The 18750-nt window shown below is 38.0% G+C and overlaps 2 protein-coding genes across 6 annotated transcripts in view; one reads left to right on the top strand and one right to left on the bottom strand.

Moving 5' to 3' along the window:
- Positions 1-569, top strand: part of LOC135222478 (uncharacterized) — a 73764-nt gene extending 73195 nt beyond the window's left edge. For all 3 annotated transcript variants that reach the window (XM_064260564.1, XM_064260574.1, XM_064260568.1), the window contains exon 11: positions 1-569. This exon is cut by the window's left edge and continues 458 nt beyond it. The gene's annotated coding sequence lies outside the window, so the exon portion shown is untranslated.
- A 5116-nt stretch (positions 570-5685) lies between these two features.
- On the bottom strand, positions 5686-17793 carry LOC135222448 (uncharacterized). Of its 3 annotated transcripts, none has more exons than XM_064260538.1 (6): positions 17699-17793; positions 14974-15305; positions 14380-14599; positions 12515-12676; positions 11471-11643; positions 5686-10722 (listed from the first exon to the last, which is right to left on the bottom strand). In XM_064260538.1, exons 2-6 carry the CDS (start codon positions 15199-15201, stop codon positions 6379-6381), a joined length of 5127 nt encoding a protein of 1708 aa, XP_064116608.1. In that variant the 5' UTR covers positions 15202-15305; positions 17699-17793; the 3' UTR covers positions 5686-6378. The 3 variants fall into 3 exon arrangements, with proteins under 3 accessions (XP_064116608.1, XP_064116621.1, XP_064116615.1); XM_064260551.1 differs by having other exon boundaries at positions 12515-12664; XM_064260545.1 differs by having other exon boundaries at positions 17704-17755.
- Positions 17794-18750: the final 957 nt, after the last annotated feature.

Genomic DNA, 18750 nt, shown 5'->3' with positions numbered 1-18750 from the left:
TCTTAGATAGAATGAAATATATGTAATTTTAGAAACCTTAATTTGATATGTACGATGCCTTGCTTTATGACTAGACTATACGGAGATTGCAAGATCCAGCACTTTTGAATTCACAGGACCAAAGTTAGTAGTACTACTATAACACTCAAAATATCTACAAAAATAGTGACATGTTTCTGAATTAAGTATGTTGATTGTAACGTCACCGTTGATTTCTGAGGAAGTAAAATGTGTAATATAATTATCATAGAATTAGATATTCTAAGAAGGTACTTAGCAAACGATATTATACAATAAGTATTTAAGAGATGCTTCTCTGAACAACAAATTGATGATTGTATGTTATTGTGTAAATACAGAGAACTTAATGATTTGTTCCGTTCATCCTAAGCATATGCTCATAATGCTAAAAGCAGTGTTCATTTATTTATAAATGTAAATTGGGATTTTAATCCTGTATACAATACATGCGCATACGCATGTATTTAAATGTAATGCATACATGCATATATGTTTACATGTACATTTTCACATTTTGACCCTTATCTGATTTATATATATGTATATATATTATTATATATATATATATATATATATATGTATGTATATATATATAGGTATATATATATATATATATATATATATACATATACATATATATGTATATATATTCCCCTTTTGACAATCTGCTTTATATATATATATATATATATATATTATATGGATATATATATATATATATATATATATATATATATATATATATATGGATGATATATATATATATATATATATATATATATATATATATATATATATATATATATATATATATATATATATATATAAATTCTGTCCATTCATTTGTCCTTGTTTTTTTTCACATTGTATGATGTTATCATTGCTAGTATGTGACTAAGCATTAAACTTAAGCAACTATACTAATAGCGATGCAAGTTTTTAAGTGTTGTTTATTTATTTTTTCTGGTGCGTATAATTTGTCTATAATTAATCAAGCAATGACTGAAAGAATACAGTCGTTAAATGCGTATAAAAGTGTAATCTGTATATTATAATTTTGTGTAGCTTCTTACAAAGTCGTTCATCTGATTTCTCTTGAATTATTGTACATTACGCTACAAAACTGTGTAATGAAAAGGGACATTTAGAATTTATTAATATTATTATTATAATATTATTATTATATTTTGACGAGAATTAATCAATTGTCTTATTTCTTCAGTAAAAGTTATACAAATTAACCTATATATTTTATTGATTTACAAAGTCACTAATGATCGTCACTTCAAATTCTATCGGAGTAATACAAAGAAATGGAAAAATCATTTCATGGTAAGGGAATTCGATCAACACTGGTAATGATGACGGGGCCAGAATATCGTGTTCCATTGTACTTTGCTACTTTTAACTATGTTCTCAGCATTTTCTCTTCTATATTTTGATGCATATCTATGAAAAAAAGAGCTTATTCATCTTCCGAATTGATGAAGGTATGTTCCCCCACAAAAAATGGGGAGAAATCGCATAAAGAGTTCCTGTATGTTAAGCCTGAGTCACGTCCGGAAGCTGCCTATTTTGGCCAGTGGCAATAATGCCGCGCAATTGCTGATATTTTCTGAGCCAGTGAGGTAGAAACATCCGCCGATGATAGGAATCCATCGCTAACCGATAATATTACCCATGACTTATAAGGCAATCTCTTTCCCATCCTTCATCGTCATTCTCTTGCTTTTTGCCTTCGCTTGTGACTTTCCTTTCTGCTTGTGTTTCTTCATTTCCTTTCGCCGTATCGTCTGGCTTTCTCTTCTTCTTTCCCACCGTTATCCCTACAGGTCGGTTGCCTGATGCGCCTTTCCTTACAACATCAGGCATGGTTTGTAGCTTGGCAAAGTGATCCTAACGACCGCATGCCCTTCCTGTCACCAACCACAGTTATTGGCGGTAGGCCTCGCCTTTGACTAAAAAATCCACCTGCAAGGCAGCAGTTTCAACAATTATTGGCAATGTGCCTAGCCTATTACTAAAAGAGTAAGACTGCAAGGCAGCAGCTGTCCTTTTAGTCGCCTTTTACGCCACGCAGGACCTACGATGGTAGTATTCTAACACCCCTACCACAGGGTGCTATTGTCTGGATTTCTCTTCCTTATAAAAGACGTTGGAAGCAAGAGACTTTCGGCAAAGCTCCCATTAGTGCAAGGTTGGTTTACCCAGCGTCTGAACCAAAATTACCTTAACTTTCTGTTGTTTAGTGATTACCATAGACTTCCTAAAGAAACATCAGGTGTATACATACACACACACACTAATAAAAGTCATGGTAACATGCTAAAAAAGTACTTAGTAACCAACGTGTAATATTAGGCCTAAGCGGTGCCAGATATTGTTGCACAGACTTTTAATTTCGCTGTCCTGCCCATCAAATATGAATAGAAATTTTAAGAGATAAAAATTCTGACTGAATGATAAAAATTTTCTGTGTTACTTTTACTCATGATTTACAACAGTTAGCCACACCCATTTTAACATCTAGATAAACCCGTATGTTAACAGTATAATACTGATGATCAGAAGAAAAACAAAAACGCATCGAGAAGACGATTGAAAGCTGCTGGAGATGATCATGGTGATCGTTCACGAAGTGCTTTTTATAATATTGATATAATACATGGTGGATTTCATGAGTGATTTTATTAAGAGAAGAGTCGTGTTTGTGTTAGAAGTTCTTTGGAAATAATCAGTTTTCGCAGGACGTAATGTAATTCCAATTTAAGGCGATTTGAATTCGCCTTGGTGTCCTTGCCTGCAATAGGGTGAATCTTTGTCTCTAGACACAGTAGAAGTTCCAAGACAATATTCTTTGTAGAGCGGCGTAATCGATTTGTCACACCCCTCTACCAGTAAGACCGTTGACCAAATAAATACTGATCGTACTAGGCGTTCCCTCTTACGATTGGAGTTTATGCTCAGTTGCTTAAGGAAGTTACATAATATGAATATAGTATTTGTTAGAACAGCCTTACTTTTGCTTCACCAATGGCGTTTTAAGAAGAGGCAACTGCTGTTTTCCGATCATTCGAAGTTAAGTTGCTTTGGATGTGGTCAGTAACTGGATGGGTGACCGTCAGTGGATACCTGTTATATGCTCTCTCTCTCTCTCTCTCTCTCTCTTGGGTGAAAAGGGTTGCTTTATTTGATTGTGTATAGTATATATATATATATATATATATCTATATATATCATATATATAGTATATATATATATATATATATATATATAGGGAGGTAGGTAGATATAATCTACATACACACAAATAACTTATAAAATGAAGAATTGAAAAAAAAAGACGTTCCTAGTGGGATTCGAACCCCAACCTTGCACATCAGCAAGAGATAGCCTTAACCAAATGGGGACGGCAATTAAGGTGATCTCTTGAAGTGCAGGGTAATGGTTCGATCCCACCAGGGGTGTCACTTTCCTTGAATTCTTCATTATAGGTATGAATAAATATAAAAACATTCTCAAAATCAAACAGAGCAATCACTTTTACCCGAGAGAGGGAGAGAGCATATAACAAGGATTCATTGTGAGACTGAGGTGTAAAATCGGAAGCATCAGGCTTCTGTATTTTATTTCTCCAAGTGGGATTCGCTCAGTGCTGTGGCCTGTGTCATCCAGGGATTTTATCGATCCTACAGTTTTGTGACAACTGTCTCGTCAGGTGCTCCATTTTGTGCTGAGTAATCTATTAGACAAAGAAGTCTGGCTATTATTTTGATTCATTGAAGCTATAAAGAAATATTTGGCGCCATGTGAAAATGAGTTGCGTTTTTCTTTTCCGCCTCCTCAGAGTCTCTCTCTCTCTCTCTCTCTCTCTCTCTCTCTCTCTCTCTCTCTCTCTCTCTCTCTCTCTCCTGAAATCGGCGCTCAGTTTGGACAGCTAGTTATTAAAGCGGTGTTTAAAACCACAAGGGTGCTTGAGTATGGAGCTGATTTGAAGTTCTAACGTTTTAGTGATGATTAGGCAAATGGAGTTTCTCTCTCTCTCTCTCTCTCTCTCTCTCTCTCTCTCTCTCTCTCTCTCTCTCTGAAATGATTGGATTCTCTGAGATCGTAACCCGTTTTATTTTTACATATATAAAAAAACAACAAAGAGAGAGAGAGAGATAAGTGGGCTTGCAAACTCCAGGTGTGCATCGTTGACGCCGTCTCTTCTAAATATGGCGGTATGATAAGCACCCGAAGCACAGTTGGCAATCATCGACTTGTGCGCCTATTTCAATAGGAAATGCCTTTCTAGATCAAGGCAGCAGTAGTCGCAGATGATCGATCACTTGATCGGTTTTGCCATACTCTGCCGTTAGAAAAGAGCATGAAGGGGAAAGAAAGACAGAAGATAGGAGACCAGAGATACAGAGCGTCAATTGGTTGCAAGTCTGCTGAAGGTGCAGTTGCTAGACCGGTGCCTCTTGAATGGTCAGATTTGGTAGGGAGTCTAACCCAATTTTCCTACATAATTTGTCATGTTTCTTCTTATTCTTCTTCTTTTAACTGTCAACGTATTTTGATTCCGGTGTCTTTGTGCATGGAATCTTAATCTGCACCCTATCGAAAGAGGCTGCTTTCAACAGTTTAATTTTCAATCCATTGGAAGATGGATTTCAGTAAGATTCTCCAAATTTTGAATGCTTTGTCTTTAGTAATTCCCTCTTTTTTTTATAAAGATAAAACTCCAGGATAAATTGTGATACTCCAAAAAATCATCGGAAACGGTATTAAGTTTCGTTAACTTCTAGGTACATGAATCAAGAGATCGTATCTTGCCTATTTGACTGTATTGTTTATGAATGAGCTTTCGTCTCTTCTGTTTTATGTTCTTTCTAGATACTTCTATTGGCAGAAACTCAAAGTATATAAATGTAAAGAGATCTCCAAATGCAGTGTTTCACTCCCTACAGGACGCTGAGTCACATCCAGGATGCTTACAGTGACAGCCTCGTTGTCCACCTATTGTACTTCTTAGGAATTTGACGTCAGAGGAGACCTTGAAAGTTTGGAACTGGTCGTGTAGAGATCATTAAAAAAATTAGATATTTTTCCTTTCTGAACAATTCTACAATGTTGGAAAATGGTATACCATAAGCGATACCATAATGAAGTTTTAGTCCTATCGGATTTTGCGTCGTGTGTCTCCCTTGCTCCTGGCATGCAGAAGAGCAGTAAAAACGTAATCTGGGTATATCAGAAGTCTAAAGATTTATGCAACTTCCATTCCCCTTGTCTTTATTTCTGTAAAGTTTTCTTGTATTGTTCCTCATCATATTGCTTTTTCATTTTCTGCTTTAACCTTCTATTATTACAGGGTTGTATTGAGAAGTATTTCTAAGATCAACTTTAGTCACATCATTTATTTATTATTGAACTGAAAGAAGTGGCTTAAATGATTTCTTTTAAGCTAAAACCTAGCTATCATACTGTCTACAGGACAATAGTGTGATATTTATCACTTATGTGAATAATAGTACAGACAACATGGCAGGTAGATTTACATCTGTACTGCTGATAGGCTGCATATAGTAGATTTGGCACCAACTCATGTCAAGCTATGAACATAATGCTGATGAATACCATCAAAAGTTATGTGCAGGATATTAATTAAGATGTACATAAATTTAGGACTTTATTATAATATAAAACTTATATTCTGTGGCGCTATTTCATGAAATTGATGAAAATGGGATCAGTCATTATACATACTAGCAGACATATGTATACAGAAATTATGTATGAAAATTAGCAGAGTAACTAAGTCTACGGGCGTAATCAGCCTCGTTTCACTGGCAGAACCAGCTCCATTTCAGAGAATCCTTTCTCACCCCCACGCCTTTCGGAGGGAGGGAGGTAGGATGAAACCCCATCATAAACCATCTTATGGGTCCCCACTATAACCCCGCCAAGTTTCATGCCCATTGGACCAGCCGTTTGGCCGTGATTGGATGACAGACGGACGGACAGACATTACCCCCATTATAGTAAGATGAAATAACCAGTTGCATTTTATATGAGTAGCATCTTCACTTACCATCTTGTCAGAATATAAGATGGGGAACTCTTGCCTTTGTAGCTGAGTACAATTACAACCTGCATTTAGTACACCAACATGAATATGATTAGGTTCCCTAACAAGCTGCAGATAACTGATAAACAAGCAAAATTTCAAAGGTAAACTTCCTAGCCTATTAGTAACAGCTGAAAGAACATTTTGAAATACTGATGAAGTGTTTACAACTCATCGATTAGACGCAGATATACTTATCAGATTCCACTTTAGAACAAATGGAATGGTTTTAGACTAATGATTTAAGGCCTGAAAGAAGCCCGAGAGTTGACCAGAGTAGACGTTGTCCGGACAGTGTCTGCAGACACTCTTCGCGGGAGCACTAGAATTCCTCCTCCCTGGTTGTACGTGACATTTTCTAGACGATACGTGCGCTGCACGGAAAGGAAGTTATTTGAATGGATGGGGTCAGAGGTTGACACAGGAGCCCTTGATATGACGGAGAGGAAGTCTTTCCACAGCCTCCTAGCTGTGCGCTCTCGGCACAAGTGAAAGAGAAATATGAAGAATCCTTGGAGAGTGTTGAAAATGCAAAAGAGGTAGGAAAACAACAAGCGACCCTTCCATATTGACAGAAGGCCAAATATCCAAGTGAAGCCCAGCAAGAAGAAGACGCAAACTGCCATGCTGAGCTGGCTCATGAAAAGTGAACGTTCAGACAGTGTGGAATTCATCCGGGCCCTGCCCCACACAGCCCCGCGGATGATCAGGACGAACATTATTATGTTGACCAGCATTGTTAATGCCAATGGTGGGAGCATTGCATACATGAAGCACTCACTTGACATCCAGCAGATCTTACCATCGATATCATCTGACCCTTTGTTATCATAGAGAGTACTGTCGTACACCAAAACTACAATGATGGGTAGGACTGGCAGACCCCAGGCACTTACTGAAGCTTTCCACAGAAATCTTGGAATGTAGGTGCCAACGACTTTGACGAATTTAAGATACTGATGAACAGCCTCAACTAGCATCCAGCCAAAGGAGGCAAGGATAAAGTAGTGGAGAGAAACAGCAATACTTCGGCACAAGATGGTGTTCCATGTCTGATTAATGCCAGCAAGGAAAATGACCATGCTACAAAACACAGAAATGGATAAGTTGACCAGAATTTTGTTGCTTAGAGACCGTCGCCACTTTTTGAAAAGGCAGAACGTTGCAAACACCATCAAAAGACCAATGATAGACAAACTGCAGCCTATTACTGTTATGATATCTAATGCAATTGCATGAATACCGTCAAACTCCTCATCATCGTAGTTTATGAGCTGAGCAAAGCAAGTCAAGTGGTTACAAAGACAAATGTCATAATCACCCATTTGGTCCCCACTCCAACATCCGTCTGTTGACCATCCGCCTAGGCCAAGATTTTTCTTAAAATCCCAGAAGACACATATTGAGTCATTTCCCTTGTCAGAGCGCCTGAACAGAATCTGTACAGGTTCATCCAAATCTTGAACCACCCTGCCATCATAAGTAGCTTGTAGGATATCACCACTCACTGAATAGTTGGGAAAAGATGCATGATCCTGGAACAGTTTTGGGGTTCTATAAACAGCAAATGTTAGCTTGACTTTTTCTGTCTCATTTTCAGATTCCATATTTGCAACAATATAAGTGAGATTTTCCGGGAATATAATTGCAGCATCTCCTCTGATTGAATTTTCATCATAATCCTTCCTGATTGTTACCTGTTTACCACCGTCAAGTGCCTGATAGCCTATCACATTGGAATTCACCTGTAAGTCGAGGCGTTCGACAGAAATGAGTTTCCTCGTTGCTTTTATAATTTTGTCTCCATTGGCAGGTGGCATCCTAACTTTAAATGTAATATTTCTAAATGCTTCAAAAAGGATACCAGAAGTATTGAGAGTTTGTTGAAGAACCTCAAACGCTTCTTCATCTGCTTCCATGACATTGTTAAGCATCTCCACTACATCCTCTAATCCCATTTTACTAGGAATGGCATCCTTTTTCGATATCTGTTGGAATTTCTTGGCAACAAAATGGATGTCTGCAGGCAGAAGCTCTGATCCGTCCGAAATAAGATTAGATAAGGTCTTTAAGTCACCACTGTTGTCACTCTTACTGACATTCCATAAAGTTTTTGTGACATTAGTTGGGGCTCCCGTGCATCCATCAGAAATTTCACCCCAATGATATCCATGTAGGAAATTGCCCACACACTCTCGGTAAACTGGTTCTGCTCTCTTATTTATGCAGAGTTCTTTTGGCAAAACAGCTTTGTTTCCCCGGACAGTAGGCCATGAAAGATTCCTTTCAGATGTTCCATAAACTTTTGTAATCTCTCCCAAACAACCTACAGTGCTTTGAATGCTAGCTAATTCACAGCCTGAAAAATTCCTGTCTTCTCTAAATAATGGCACAAGTTGTACCAGCATGTCATATTCATTTATCAAGGCATCTAAACGATTTTTTGCTTTCATTTCAATATTGAAATGATGAAATAAAGTGAAATACTTTTGGCCTGGGGTATAGAAGAAGTTCTTAACTGAAACAACTATGTTGCTTAATTGACTCTCAATATAATCAGTAAAGGAATTGGCACAATTTGTTGTATAATCAAAGTTGGTCCCATAGATAAAAGTGCTGTCATGTTTTTCTGGACTGTATGAGGCAACCTGTACTAAAGTTACAGCAAAAGTTAAAACATCTGAGGCAAAATTGAGGACTTCATTAGATTCAATAAGAAGTGCAGGGTTTTTCACCCACAGGTAACACTGATAGTATCCTTGTAAACTCCCAATTGCATATGTGCAAGAACGGGTGTCTGTTTTCGTTAAAGGGACTAACATACCATTGGCATAACATTTTAAATCTTTTGATTCATCTTCTAGAATATTGATCAGTTCTAAGCAGACTGTAGAAATTGATTTATCAACTTTAAACCCCTGGGATTTTGTTTTTCTTTTCTTCTTTATCACGTGTAAACTCATTCCCTGGCCATTTTTCAGGGAAGTCTCCCTTTGACATAAGATGTCTGATTTCACTGCATCTTCTGGTTCTCTCTCCCAGCCATCTAGACCAAGAGAACCGTACATCAGTGAATGATCTGTTGAGGTCTTCCAGTTTACAAAATCCATATACCCATTCCCATATGCAGATTCTTCTGCCATCCAAACGCTTGCTACATTATAGTCACTCATATGTTGTCTGAAAACCCAGTCTAAAAAACCTTTACCAGGTGTGGGCAACTGAGCGCCTTCTAGCTCGCAAAAATTCCTTGCTCTTTCCCAAGTGGTGTTCTCAACATTTAAGTAAAGTTTGAAGCAAATTGACATTGCACTATAAAACCCAGGTGAGAACCAGTCCTCTGGACATCCAGGATCCTTTGTGATTAGCTGTGGTATAATAGATTTCCATTTGTAAGTTGGTAGCTCTTGTAAACCAGAAACATTCAAGAAGTTCACATAAGGTAATTCAGTGTTGCAATCAAGAGTCAAAAGAGTATTTGTCATCAAGTTTAAAGCTAAGCAGGTTTGATTACTAGCTGGCTGATCTGGTTCCCAAGAGATTCTGTAAAATTCGGGCTGCTTGTAATCCTTGTAAGGATAAATCAGCTGACCTGGTCCAAAGTATTCAAGAGGTCCCCTGTCTACCACCCTTCCTATTGGAAGCCATATCACAGAGCTCTCTAGTTTTTCCATAGATAATTGCTTAACAAAACCATACACAGAATTCGAATTTGAACTTTCATTTATGTGGAAGGAATCTAGTATATCAAGAATGCCAATTGCATTAGCAGTTTTATACATATCCTTAAGACTATTATGCCAAGTGTCAGGTTTAGAGGTATACATACAGAGATAATCTGCTATTTTCGTGTACCCTAAAGGGCAGGAGTCAAAATCCTGGCATTCAGAGGGGTCAAACTCAATGGAAGCTCCGTGAGTGTAATTCCATTTACAGTAACCATACTTTAACTCATTATTTGTGCCCCTACACCTGTAATGTTTAGGGCTGACACTACCAGCCCTCGAAAAGGGCCAAACCAAAGTGTTTCCGTAGCGGTATTTTACCCTCTGTTCCATGCAGTATGTTACAAAATAAATGGACGATGTGTCTAGGTAGCCCTTGTTCTCATAAAGCTTTTTGTAACCCTCACCATCATCTTTCATGATATCTAAGATGTGATCAAGACAGTTATCTGCCATAGGCACATGAACATGAAACTTGTAACTCACGAACATCGTCGTTCGATCTACTGACACGTTGTTCTGCACATGGATCATATCGACAGTGTAGTTGTCAATGTTCCGCAAAACAGGCTTGAGGGTCTCGCGTATACTTCCAGCGGGATCATCCGGACAGTTTGTACGGAAAGGTTCCTCCCTTTTTGCGTCGGCTATCAGAACCGTCCATTCTCTGAGAGTCACCAGGACCTTATTACTCACAATACGGGAAGGAGAACTGGGGACCCAGGACTCGCACCAGTAAGTTCCTTGTTTGAGTTCCAGGTGGGACACTTCTGAGTCCTCATACGGCACGTCATATTTCGAGGCATCGTAGAACGTCGCAGGGAGGAGTTTCTTCACTTGGGAATCTATATAAACTCCATCCTGAAAATAAATAACAATTGCTAATTGTGGGTGAGATCCCTATGCAAATATTATTATATATATATATTATTATAATATATATATATATATATATATATATATCTATATATATATATAATGATAGGATATAAATAATATATATAATAAATAATTATTATTTATATAATATATATATTATTACTATAATTATATTAATTATATATATATATCTTATATATTATATATATAATATATAATTATATTTAATATATAATATATATTTATATATATAGATTATATTATGTATATATATATATATATAATATATATATAAATATATATATATATATATAAATATATATATAAGGTTTAAATAGCATTCTTTTCATGCTGCCGATCTGTTATAGAAAATGACTGTGGGCATAAGAATTTGCTGTGGTTTGCGGTTGGTATATTGTTGATGACTGATTGTCAGCTATATACTTTTGTTATTCTTTGCAATGGGCTCATTACAAATATATCTCCACATTTTCCCAAACGTCCATTAAGGTGTGCGAAAGAGTAAATCATCAGGATGATAAATGAGAGCTGAGTTTAATAAACTTGTTTCAACCGAGTTTCTCTGGATTATGCATCAAGTGACCTGTGTGTAGATAATTCACCCGAAAAACGCATATACTTACCCTTAGAAAGTGACACAAGACCACACATGTGGTCTTCTTTATCTCAGTCAAACTGATCAAAAGATGAAAGTCGACGTTAGACCCACCTTCGACCAGAAAACTGACTGCTGAACGCCCAAAGGTCGACCAGATATGGTGTGGAAAGCCGAGCAGTCGATGACCAGTTTCGGAAAGTCCGCCTCCGACACCTCGACCCAGCCGTTGGTTGATTTCCTGTTCACTGTGACTCGCAGTTCGACGTCACTTGGATCAACTCCACCTGGTATCAGGTAAGTTCTGAGTGAATGGTGCATTGTGTCATGTAGTTTTAAATAATGCAATGTCTTTAATTTTCTGCAGATTACCAGCATACTTTTACTCTGTTGAGAAAACCCAAAATAGCTTTGGTAATTGTAAGCTATAACTCCACATGGACTGCAAGGAACGGTCCCTCGAATACGAAAGCCACTAGGGATTGGGGCGTCCAATGTATTTCGCTGTGTTTAGTACTATACTAGATTCACATCAGCCGTGTATTTGACGTCTAGGCCAGTCCCTTACGACGCTCCTGATTGGCTGTTGATAAGCCAATGACAGGGCTGAAAACTCTGTCTCTCGAGAGAGTTCACATAGTCAGGATGTATGTTCCATCTCTCCTGAGGGAAGTCTTTCAGGAGAGGTGGAACATACATCCTACCTATGTGAACTCTCGAGAGAGACTGAGTTTCCAGCCTTGTGACTGGCTCATCAACAGCCAATTAGGAGCGTCAAATGCATGGTTGATGTGAATATACTTTAGCCCCTGGGGGTTAATTACAGTCGATCCCCCTCCCAAAAAAATAACTACATTCTTAATAAGCAATCCAAATACTATAGGAAACTGTAATTTCCAAAGAAATACCCGATGCGGAGTTATTACCTATATCTACCATAGCTTTATGTTTCATTATCATGTTTAATTTAGTCCCATAACTGGCTGATTTTTCCATTTGCATATATATCACAAGCAATTACACCATATTCACGCTGAATCCGGGTCTCTGCTTCCAAGGAAAGCACACTCACACACACACTTACACACACCATTTGGGTAAACATGATCAGGTACTTTAGACTGTTTGAAAAGTGCAGTGCTAGTTCTCCCGTCATACCTGGCCAAGTTGAAGCTTCAGGTAAATAACAAAAGAAGCGCAGTGGCTGACAACACGAGATGAAATAAGTCCGCTGGCTGACGACGTCATGGCCCGCGCATTCTTGTGAGCACTTGTTCGGCGGAGTCCAAGCAACAAACTGCCCAACGGCTGGAGCATAATCTATGAAAATTTTAGTGTTCTCACAGTGAAAGAAGCCAACAATGTTGGCATTAGTAAGCAAAAGGACTACTGTAAAACTTTTGAAACGTACACCACAATCTTTGTGCCCGTGTGTGTGTGTTATATATATATATATATATATATATATATATATATATATATATATATATATATATATATATATGTGTGTTGTGTGTGTGTGTGTGTTGCAGTGTCATTAAAGAATTAAGGAAATTATTCCAAAAAAGGCATTAACTTAAAAGAACTAAGAGAGAAGGCACGAAAATAGGAAAAGAACGGATAATAATTGTTTAAGAAAATGATCGTTTTACTCAAGCCGAAAACCTCTGTCACCCAAAGTACCCAAAGATGAAGTGACCGTCAAGGATATTTCCCAGACCACTCCGAGAGGTTGGAACTGCGAAAACCCATCGTCACACCTCATTAACGCCCACACCAGCCTACTTCCCATGATTAATCGGCGTTCCCTTCGTGTGACAGGTCAGAGAGAGCCATCTGGCATACGTTAGAAAGGAATTCTATCATGCCTTGTTCAAAAGACGGAAAGTGTTAAACTCGAGAGCTCCTCCCATTCCCAAAGGTAGACCTATGGATTTTGACGAATCAAGAAGCAGAGCCAGATAGTGGGTCACCCCAGAAATGTGTTTCAGCGAATGACCTACGAGATTGACCCAGGGATACCCCCAAAAGGCCAAGGCATCAAGCAGGAGGCGTATCCTAATTTAGAGTCTACAAATCACTATAGAAGAGATGACAGGAAGGTGGTTTTGTATAAAGTCTTAGCCACTCAGACACAAGAAGTCTTTTAGAAGATGCCACACCCAGTCAAAATCCAAAAATCCAAAGGCGGTGCTATGAAGATATCATCCTAACAAAAAGGCCAGACAGAGAGAGAAGGAGGCAGAAGAGAAAAGAAAACGACAGAGGGGAGAAGGGGGGGGGGAGAGAACAAGTGCAGACAGTGGAGTGGCGCATCAGCCGAACAGAGTGAAGAAGAAAGACACAGAGAAGCAAGAAAGAAGAATCCAGCGAAGAAGAATAAGCGCAAAGAGTGGTGTGCAAGTCTATAGACAGTGAAAAGTAACTACCGTACTCAGTAAAATTCCCTCGTGCCTACTAACTCGTAATTGCAACAAAGTGCCTTTCAAGAAATAAGTTTTAATAGTCCAAGAGCCCAGAAGGTGGAAAAGTTATAAGAACCCCTAGCAAAGAATAAACACATATAAGGAGACATCAATTTAATTTCTCCCAAAATTCAACCTTTTAGCTAATTCCAGAGTGAGAACATTCAGGAAGGTAAGAAAATTTAGATAACTCAGTTTCCCCAAATTACAGCCTCCAAATCGGTGCACGTTACCTTAGGGCTGTGTGTGTGTGTAGAGTCACTGCTACCGCCACATATATATAATGAATCCCTTGTTAACAGAGAAATTGTGGATTTGTGGTTTAAATTTTGAGAATAGCAAGAGAACCTGACAGTGATAAAATGTGAAAACAATGGAGGCTCATGGTTAAGAATTATTTGACGTCCCTACATGATTTCTAAAGTAACAAACTCTTCCAAATTGATCATTACATAGTCAGTTCATTGCCCGCGAACAAAAAAAAAAAATGTCTCGCATGAAAATAATTGTGATTCTAAAAACTTCTTCCTAGTCGAATACAGTGCACTGACCTCTTACCTGGGAACTGAGAGAGCCATTGGTAATGTCCGTTGTGCCGCGTCAGAGCTGTCCAGGTGAGGTCCTGAGCCGACAGATTTCTGAGCCGAAAGGATGAGTCTGCGTCCTCGACTGTCAGGTTGTCGGGAGGCCAGTGGCTACCCACCGACTTTAGTTGGTGTTCTTTGGCGATGAGGAATCCGTCGCGACTCCGGCAGAACTGGTGGGCAGAATCCCATGTCTTGGACGAAACAGTGATAAGCACAATTGACTTACTATTCCAGGATGACAAATAATTGTTTTGCTCTGAATTCGAAGCTGCATCTGGTTTCTCAATATCCAATGTAAGATTTCAAGCTTAAAAAAAGATTGGACTATATTGCTGATGTTGGTATTTACGATGCCACATGATACTCAGAATGAAATGTGTAAGTTTTCATTGTTTGAACAAGTAAATATATATACGTAAATAAGTAAATAAGCTTAAGTGTCGGGCGATTGAAGTACGACTTGTTTCAATAGCCCTGCTATGAAGTGAAGAACAAAGCTTAATGGCTATTCAAAGGAACTTATCAGAACAGGAATAAGAAGTAATGAACACTTGCTACGACCCACCATTGCTGTAGAGCCTGGCAGGAAGCAATTGGTGGTGATCCCATCACTGCAAAGAGGCACAGTAGGTTCCGTCGGTGGAGCAAAAACAGGATGCAACGGTGAAAAGATATCTGGGGTTGTGGTTACTGGTCCTGTTGTTGATGTTGCTATGGTTGTTGACTCGCATTTCTCAACCATCCAAAAGTGGGCCCAGATGGAAGCCAAGCCTTGGAGCCAAAAGATGGCCATTGCTTTAGTTTCAGTACTGGACTAGTAATGTCTTGGTAATGTCTTTTGGTAATGACATTGACTGCGTATTCTTGGCTCTTTCATTTTAGGAGAATGATTTTATCCTGGCAAACAAAATACAAGAAGAGATACACTTTAAATGTAATAATGAAATTAGCTTTTTCTTAGGGGGGCGGGTGGTAAATATACAGAATATACATAGACTGAATGTCTTGAAATGAATGACTAAGATGCTTATCGCCTAAGAATAAATTGTTCGATTGCATTTAGAAAATAAATCTGGGATTAAAATTGAGAATGCAAGATATCACATCACTCGAATAAAGTTCCAGTTATGTTATGAAAGAATTGACAACGAAAATGCTTTAAATTGTTCAGCTGCTCCAGTCTGAAATTCAATTTGTTTCTAGCAACGCTTAGATACATGCACATACATATTATTTATATACATTTGAGAGAAAGAGAGAGAGAGAGATTTGATAGTAAGCGTATTTACAAATACACGTACAAAAAATTAACTTGCTGTTTGAAAAACTAGATTTCTTTTCATTAACGCATAAAGACTACACACATATAGTTGGAAACCGTACGACTAATTTAATAAACCTAGTGTTTTCCTTCTAAGTACTATGGAGTGGTTAAAAATACCGGTAAATCAACCGTATGTTTTAAGAGATGCCAACGAATTACGCAAGGTCTTGTTATCAAAGTTGGAATGTCAACCTGCGCTTGAGAGATGCGTATTTTTAAGATATAGTAGTAGCATCTCTCTCTCTTTCTCTCTCTCTCTCTCTCTCTCTCTCTCTCTCTCTCTCTCTCTCAATTTTTTTTCTTTGAACGTGAATATTTTCTTATAACATGACGGTGTAATGGACAAGCGTCAAGCTCTCTGTAAGCGAAGCTTTTACAGCGATAATGATACCGTGAAATTGATCGTTTTGTGAAACCGAGTTAAGATAATATAACTCGTAATTTCCTTAATGTGTTTCTTAATGTTTTAATTATCCTTTGACACTATGAAATGTCGATTGGTCGAGATAATTCCATTATCCTTTTCCTCTTCATATTCTCTTTGGCAGGCTAAACTGAATGAACATAAATAAAACAATGACAGCAAAAGGGGGAGAAAGTCGTCATCTCCTGGAGCTTCTTGCAGGACCAGAGGAACGTAAACTGACAAGGTATTTTGCTGTGTGTATTTCTTCCTCTTCTCCTTCTTTTTCTTCTTCTTCTTCTTCATTTTTGACTTGAACGGAATACTTTCCGTCTTTTCGTTACCTTTGACTCACTATTTGTCTTTACACTTCGCCAGGGCTACTCGCTCGCAAGCATCTTACTTCCCACCCTCTCGTAACAATAGTGCAACTGCGGTTTTCCTCTTGTTACACCCTTCAAACTTTCTGACCCTCAACTTCCCTTTCAGCGCTGAATATCCTCGTAGGTCCCAGCGCTTGGCCTTTGGCTTAAATCTTAAAATCCAAGCCAACTTCTAGCTCTGAACGCTTTGTGAACGCATTGTGTTGCATTGACTTCAATGAAGGAATCAATAGGCGCATGTGTTGTCACACTGTAGGCGTATCGTTTGCTACTGTAAGATATCTCCCCTCGCGAGTCAGTCGTAAGAGTATAAACTTGGTATTAACCATTTTATATATAAAACTATCAGTCTATCGAGGTTGTTGGTCACAGTCAACAGTTCTACGCGTTATGTTGACTCGAACCAACATGGTTACAAGGCTGAAGGCTGAGGTAACTACATAGACATAGAGCCATAGACCAACGCTCTATAGTACTAGGAGCATTTTCCCATATCTTTGGCTCTCAAGGGAATACCTTGCTCAGTAGCCTCACATCGAAAGCTAAATGTCATTGCTTTTCAACAGTTATGAAACGAAAACTTCTTTCTAGGAAAATATGACACACTAATTCTACCAACTACGGATAACCATACTTCGCTGAGATTTAACTTACACTGTCACTTGTGCAGAATTCATTCCCTATTTCTTGTTGCGCAAGCAAAACTGCTGTTACTAGCGGTACTGTGACAATTTTTTTGTTTTTATTAATTAATTAATTGATTTTTTTACCAATACTGACCACTTTCCGTAAAGCCTAGAGTCGAGACGCAAAAAGATGCCATAAATCGTGGTCTTGCGGGGGCGCCTTAATTCTCTCTCTCTCTCTCTCTCTCTCTCTCTCTCTCTCTCTCTCTCTCTCTCTCTCAGTTAGATATACTAGATGGTAACCAATAATCAGTCTATGTAGAGTATTAGATATATATACATATATATATATATATATATATATATCTATATATAATATATATATATATATAGTGTGTGTGTGTTTTCATAATATTATGTATGTGTGGGTGTTAGGTGTATTGTATCTTTGCAAAGTAATAAGACGCGTGTATATAACGATGTAATTACAGCATCTATACACACAAATGTGTTTGCACACACGCATGATAGATAACCGTTAAAGAATCTCTTACATTACCAAGACGGTTGCCGAAGACTCCTTGACGAGCAGCCACTTTCTACACGTAAAGATAAAAGACTAATTAAAATAATCTACCCTCAACAAGCCACGGTTTACGTACAAGATGAATGAGGGTCAAGATCTCGCTTTTCCACCCAGTTGAACGAAGGTCGTTTATCACGGCACTTATAACAGGAGATCAGACTCTAAAGCTTCGGAAACTTGGCAAATGAGATAACCTGCTGGAGACAGGATATCCTTTCCGAAAGAAATGCTGGTGACACAATTTCAAGCTTGTGGTTTGTGAATTATTTGCGCCAATCTTGGAGTGTTTGGCGTTCGAACGTGTCCGTAATGTATGTATGATGTGTGCTGATGTTTTGCACTATATATATGTATAATATGTTTGTTTGTGTTTAGATATACACACACACGAATGTTCAATAGCAGCTATTTTTCGTAATTACGAGAGGTTCCAGAGAAACAAAACAAGACCGTGGTGAATGCACGTACTTTCTTCGTTCTCTATATAACTCCCCTACGTTCCGTTTTCTGTAACTCCAAATAGCCATAATTTTGAATGTCCTGCTTATTCCCCAACATCTGATTTGTATACCCTTACCGTCCTCCATTCATTCAACATGAACAAACCTTATCAAAACGTTGCGTGCGCGTGTGAATGTAGTTTGTGTGAAGTTCCCAAGCATCAAGACTTTAGAGTGGGATTCACGTCTTGCGTAATAAATGCTAAGGAGTTTTCCAATGTATTTAACATTTAATTATAAATATGATCAGAATTTCATCTTGAAAGATATCGTCCGATCTTGTTCTTATTGAAGAATGAGTCAAAATTCTCAAGCTTAGAATATTTATTGTTACTTAGACAAAAGAACATTTTAAAGGAATATGACTGACATAATCCCCTCTTGAGTATTTCCAAGGACTGCGAAGAAAAGTACAGCTAATGTTAGGAGGAAAATAAAATTATATGTAAATAAAAAATAAAAAATACTGAAATGCATTGATCAGAAAATTGTGTTGAGAAATAGGAACCGAAATTGTAAT

The sequence above is a fragment of the Macrobrachium nipponense genome, chromosome 20, assembly GCF_015104395.2.
Source record: "Macrobrachium nipponense isolate FS-2020 chromosome 20, ASM1510439v2, whole genome shotgun sequence".
NCBI classification, from domain to species: domain Eukaryota; kingdom Metazoa; phylum Arthropoda; class Malacostraca; order Decapoda; family Palaemonidae; genus Macrobrachium; species Macrobrachium nipponense.
Note: the sequence above shows the minus strand (reverse complement) of the source record. Positions and strands in the feature narration are given on the sequence as shown.